The sequence below is a fragment of the Galeopterus variegatus genome, unplaced genomic scaffold (assembly GCF_000696425.1).
Source record: "Galeopterus variegatus unplaced genomic scaffold, G_variegatus-3.0.2 Scaffold3448, whole genome shotgun sequence".
Classification (NCBI taxonomy): domain Eukaryota; kingdom Metazoa; phylum Chordata; class Mammalia; order Dermoptera; family Cynocephalidae; genus Galeopterus; species Galeopterus variegatus.
Window position 1 is genome coordinate 144903 of NW_007729559.1, and position 5675 is coordinate 150577.

At 40.2% G+C, this 5675-nt stretch overlaps 1 protein-coding gene across 1 annotated transcript in view; it reads right to left on the reverse strand.

Moving 5' to 3' along the window:
* Nucleotides 1-5675, reverse strand: part of LOC103600753 (probable global transcription activator SNF2L2) — an 87258-nt gene that overhangs the window by 4993 nt on the left and 76590 nt on the right. Inside the window, exon 10 of the mRNA XM_008585083.1 lies at nt 4074-4463. Coding sequence (XP_008583305.1) covers nt 4074-4463 — 390 coding nt within the window. The remainder of the gene's footprint in view (nt 1-4073; nt 4464-5675) is intronic.

Sequence of the window (5675 nt, forward strand, 5' to 3'; positions counted from 1 at the left end):
AAAGTATATGTCCATACTGGCAAATAAATCTATTTCTGTATGTGTGTGCTGTGTGTAAATTGTATATATATAGACTCTATAAAATTCTCTCTATAGGGCCGGCCCGGTGGCGCACTGCTTGGGAGCGCGGCGGCGCTCCCGCCGAGGGTTTGGATCCCACATACAGACCGGTTCCCACTCACTGGCTGAGCGAGGTGTGGGCGCAACACCAAGGGTTGCGATTCCATTGCCGATCCCGGTCCGGTACGGGCGCGACACTGAGGGTTGCGATCCGTTGCCGGACACGAAAAAAGACAAGAAAAAAAAAAAAATTCTCTCTCTATATAATATAAAGAATTCAAGTCGTGTATATATATACATATATATACATATATATACACGACTTGAATTCTTTATATAGGCCACACCTTGATGTTTACTTGCATACATGCGACTTTTTATGTATCAGCTTATAAATACACACCTGACTTATGATAGGTGCTGAGGTTTCCAGCTTTTTTGCCTGTGCAAACAGAAGTGCCATAAACCTATTTATTAACATATCTTGGCAGAATTTGGAGGAAATATGGTGAACACATCCATGTGGTAAATTTCTAACAGTGCTATGCCAAATTTGTCTTGAGAAAGATTATACCCATTCCCACTCTCACAGGACTACTGTGAAGAAATGTGAATACTTAGAAGAGTTAGTGCAGTAACAGACACAGGTGTGTATCCCAAGGAACAAAGAAAATCTGCTCCACGGCATTGCTCTAGAGTAGGCATTCATAGAAGACCATTTTTAGTATTTGACGATGATTTAAACCAGTTTTGCCAGAATATCATGGTTGTTGGGTCTCAAGGCACCTAGAAATAGACACTGTCACAGAGGGATTCATAGCTCCAGAAGGAATATTAGAGAGAATTTTTCAAACTTCTCTTGTAAAGTGGAGGGACCCACAAAAACAGGTACAAAAATGAAATCTTCCATGTAAATGTGAGCTAACAGATGAGAACAGGACTGTTTTGAAGTGTAGTGGTAGCATGTGCCCTTCCCCAACCCCAAAGGGGTAAAGGCTGGCAAATCCTAGTCTTCGAGACTGTATTCCTAGCCAGGGTTTCTATCCTTTATACCCAGATGCCCGCTGCCTAATGAGCTATCAGCTGGGGGCCCTTTGCTTTGGGTGGAGACACTTAGGACAAGAAAAGACTGTAGATGTAAAGGCCTGTCTATTAATAGAAATTCATAAAGAAATGGGGGCCTCTAAAAAACANTAGATGTAAAGGCCTGTCTATTAATAGAAATTCATAAAGAAATGGGGGCCTCTAAAAAACAATGCCAGCAGCCAGCCATAGTGGACATTTCTAAATAACTTGGAAAGAAAAGTGCAGTATCTCCATATACAGGCACGGCTCTTCCTGGCAGGGGGCTACAGGAAATCCATGCAAGATGTGAAAGGACAGAAGACTGGCAGTAAAGGTAGGAAAATGCATTCTCAAGAACATAATCTAAATGGGCCTTGGAGTGTGGGATTCTCTAAAGCTACCAGAGTTGTGTGTCAGTGGATATGTTCCTCCAAAAGGCCCCCCTACCAGGCTACCTGCCGTGCACAAGCAGGCTAATAAACTGCGCCACCAGGTGAACCCTGTCAACAGCTTCCTCAGGTTTTATGACACCACCATCTATACCCAGGAAAAGGCCTGATTACCAAGTGTGGGAGGTAACATATTGGCTCCCCCAAGGAGGTCTATGTCCTAATCCCAGAACCCGTGAATATGTTACATGACATGGCAAAAGGGATTAAGCTGCTACTCAGTTGACTCTGAGATGGGAAGATTATTATGGATTGTCTAGGTAGGCCCAATATAATCATGTAATTCCTTTAAAGTGGAAGAGGGGAAGGCAGAAAAGGGGGTCAAAAAGGTAAGTCATGAGAAGGACTTGACCTGTCGTTGCTGCATTTAAAGATGGAGCAAGGGGGCCACGAGCCAAAGAATGCTGCTGGGAATGGCCCTCAGCTGACAACCAGCATGAAGACGGGGACTTCAGACCTACAAACACAAGGAACTGAATTCTGCTAACAGTGAGAATGAATATGGAAATGCACTCTCCCCTAGAGCCACAGAAGGGGACGTAGACTGCTGACACCTTGACTTTAGCCCAGAGAGACCCATGCCAAACTTGTGACCTGCAGAACTGTGAGATAACAAATTAGTGTTGCATTAAGCCACTAAGGTTGTCGTAATTTGTAATAGCAGCAACAGAACATTAATACTCCAAGTCCTGAGAGATTAGAGAAAAGAAACTAAAGTGATAGATAGGGCAGCTATTTGAAAACAGATTAGAAGTCTGGCTCCAAAATAACGAAATATAAAACTAAAATAGATTATGTAGACTTATTCATCAAATGCTAGGATATTAGAACTAGGGAATAACTGTATGAAATTGAGAGAGGTTCTATTAATAACAAGTAAAAGGGAGAATCACTAAAAATAATACTGAGAGCAGATGCAGGTCTGGGGACCCTTATGTACACTGCTAGTGAGGATGCACACTCTTCTCTGTGGCAATATGTACACATCAGATATTTTTTAAATGTATTCAGTGATAACGTTTAGTATAGCATTATTTAGAATAAGAAAAAAACAGCCTGATTAATAGTGAGATTAATACATTTTGGTATATTGACTAATGAATGTTAATATGTAATATTACATATGTTAATATGAGGGTACTCTAAAAAGTTCATGGAAAAATGGAATTAAAAGATAATATGGGCCGGCCCGGTGGCGCACTGGAGAGTGTGCCGCTTGGGAGCGTGGCAGCGCTCCCGCTGAGGGTTCGGATCCCATGTGGAGACCGGTTCCCGCTCACTGGCTGAGCGCAGTGCGGGCGCAACACCGAGGGTTGCAATCCCGTTGCCAGTCCCTGGTACGGGCACGACACCAAGGGTTGCGATCCCATTACCGGTCAGTAAAAAAGATAAAAAGGAATAAAAAAAAAAAAAAAAGATAATATGAATCTTTCCATGAACTTTTTGAAGTGCCCTTCTATATCCTGCTGTAGAAAAACACTCACTGCTATGAAAAAAATGCTCATAATACAAAAATCATGCCACAAAACAATGTGCTATACTTTTATAAACTATGTGTGTGAGTATGAAAACTAGAAGGCAACTTCTGAAAATGTTAAATATATATTGGGATACAGACTTATACAAAATTTTTTATCTGTTAAAAAATATTTTCCAGGTCATCTGTTCTAAGTATGCAATTAGAAACAAAACTAATAATTTTTTTTAAAGAATGTCTATAGTGTTTTACATAGCAGGCCATAACTACTGGGATTTCTTACTTTGAGAGGATGTATGGGGTGAAAACATAAGAAGAAATTTTAGACTTTTGAAAGCAGCCTTATCCTCTGGAATATTAGGGATCTCAACCAGGGCTGGACCTAGGGTAAGAAAATGGAGGCACTTGTGTTGGGTATAAAATTTAGGGGGACACTCAAATTCAGTAATTAAATAATATTCTAATGCAATATTTAAAAATCTCAAAATTAATGTCAAAAATTCCATGATGATGAACAAAATATCAAAATTTTCAATAAAGAGAGGATCAGTATACTTTCACCAGAAAAAAAAAAAAAAATATATATATNAAAGAGAGGATCAGTATACTTTCACCAAAAAAAAAAAAAAAAATATATATATATATATATATATATATGATGGATAAAATGGACCATAGTTTCAACTCAGTTTGACAATTATTTTCTATAGCAGTGATTCTCAAAGTGTGGCCCTCAGCCCAGCAGCATCAGTACCCCTGGGAACTCATTAGAAAGGCAGATTCTCAGGCCCCATCATGGGCCACTGAATCAGAAACACTGGGGGTGGAGCCCAGCAATCTATGCTCTTCCAGCCCTCTGGGTTTGAGAACCACTGTGCTAAAGGACAGATAGGTGGTATTAATAGCAGTGTTGGTAGAAAATGTATATCATACTAATATCTAAAGGCAACCTTCAGAGAGTGTTTGCAAAAAGCCCGGCCCTGTGCTAAGTTCTTTATACGCACAGAGGTCATTTTTATCACCTTAGTGTTACAGATGAGGAAGCTGAGCATGAGCAGAGGTAGGTACATGGCCCCAGGTTGCCCAGCAAGGACAAAGTAGACTAAGGACTCGAATCCAGACCTGCTCAACTCTAAAGTCTCCTCCATTAGCATCTGTGGAAATATNAGGACTCGAATCCAGACCTGCTCAACTCTAAAGTCTCCTCCATTAGCATCTGTGGAAATATCTATGCAGGTGAGAAGGGGAAAGGAGTGGAGGCACAGATGCCTGGGCTTACCCTCGGACTCAGACTCCTCTTCATCTTCCTCCTCCTCCTCTTCATTGCTTTCATCCTCACTCTCTTCCTCTTTGGCAATTTTCTGCCGAGCACTCTTAAACACTGACTGTAAGACGATAGAGTCTTCATAGATCTAAATGGTCAAAGTGGCATCTGTTAAAAACCAGCAGCTGAGGGCCCACGATTCACAACTGCAGCATGCTCTTCCTTATGCAACACACCAGCTTTATTTTATATGAATTTCAGTAGAGATGTCACCATTAGCTTTTATGCCTCCATGAAAACTCAACAGCAGAACACCAAACCCAAACGTAGATGCACATATTCTTATAGGAGAAAGTCCAAATGCACTTAAAATTACATCAAAGTATGTGTGTCTGTGTCTGGGGGAGAAGGCCGGATTAACTATCTTCATCTCTGACAACAAAAATAGTTTTTTAAAAAACCTTTCTCCTTTGAAGTTCTGTCCAATGCTGTACTAATACTGTGGTAAAGCAACCTTCTTTAAAAGGCAATTTCCCTAGCAAAGTGGGGGCTATTCCCCCACTACTGAGTTTATGAGTACCAGCCAATACTCATCCAGTCAACACTGAGCATAGCCCTGGGTAGGTGCTGAGAGAGAAATAAAGTTTCAAAATAATCCTTTTCCTCAAAAAGTTAAAAATAACACTACAATATGATATAGCAATTCCACTTTTGGGTATATATCCAAAGAGCCAAAAGCAGTTTCTTGAAGAGATATTTGCACACCCACGTTCATAGCAGTATTATGCATTACACACAATAGCTAAGAGGTGGAAGCAACCCAAGTGTCCATCCGTGGACGAATAAATAAGCAAATGTGTTGTATACATATAATGGAATGTCATTAGGTCTCAAAAAGGAAGTCCCGTCATATGCTACAACATAAATGAACATGGAGGACATTATGCTAAGTGAAAGAATAAGCCAGTTACAAAAAGACAAATACCATATGATTCCACTTATATGAGGTATCTAAAGTCAAATTCATAGAAATAGAAAATAGAACAGTGGGAATCAGGGGCTGGGGAGGAGGACATGGAGTTTGTTATTTAATGGTAGAGTTTCAGTTTGGCTAGATGAAAAAGTTCTAGAGATCAGCTGCAAAACAGTGTGATTATACTTAACACTACAGAACTGTACACTTAATAATGGTTAAGGTGGTAAATTTTGTTATGTCTTTTTACCACAATTTTTAAAAAAATCTTTAAAAATCCTCGCTCTCTAGCAATGTACTTCATTATTATAAAGATGACCCACACAACGCAAGAAAGCGACAAGGCAACTCGTGGTAAGTGGCAAGTGAACAATATAGGCAGTGAGT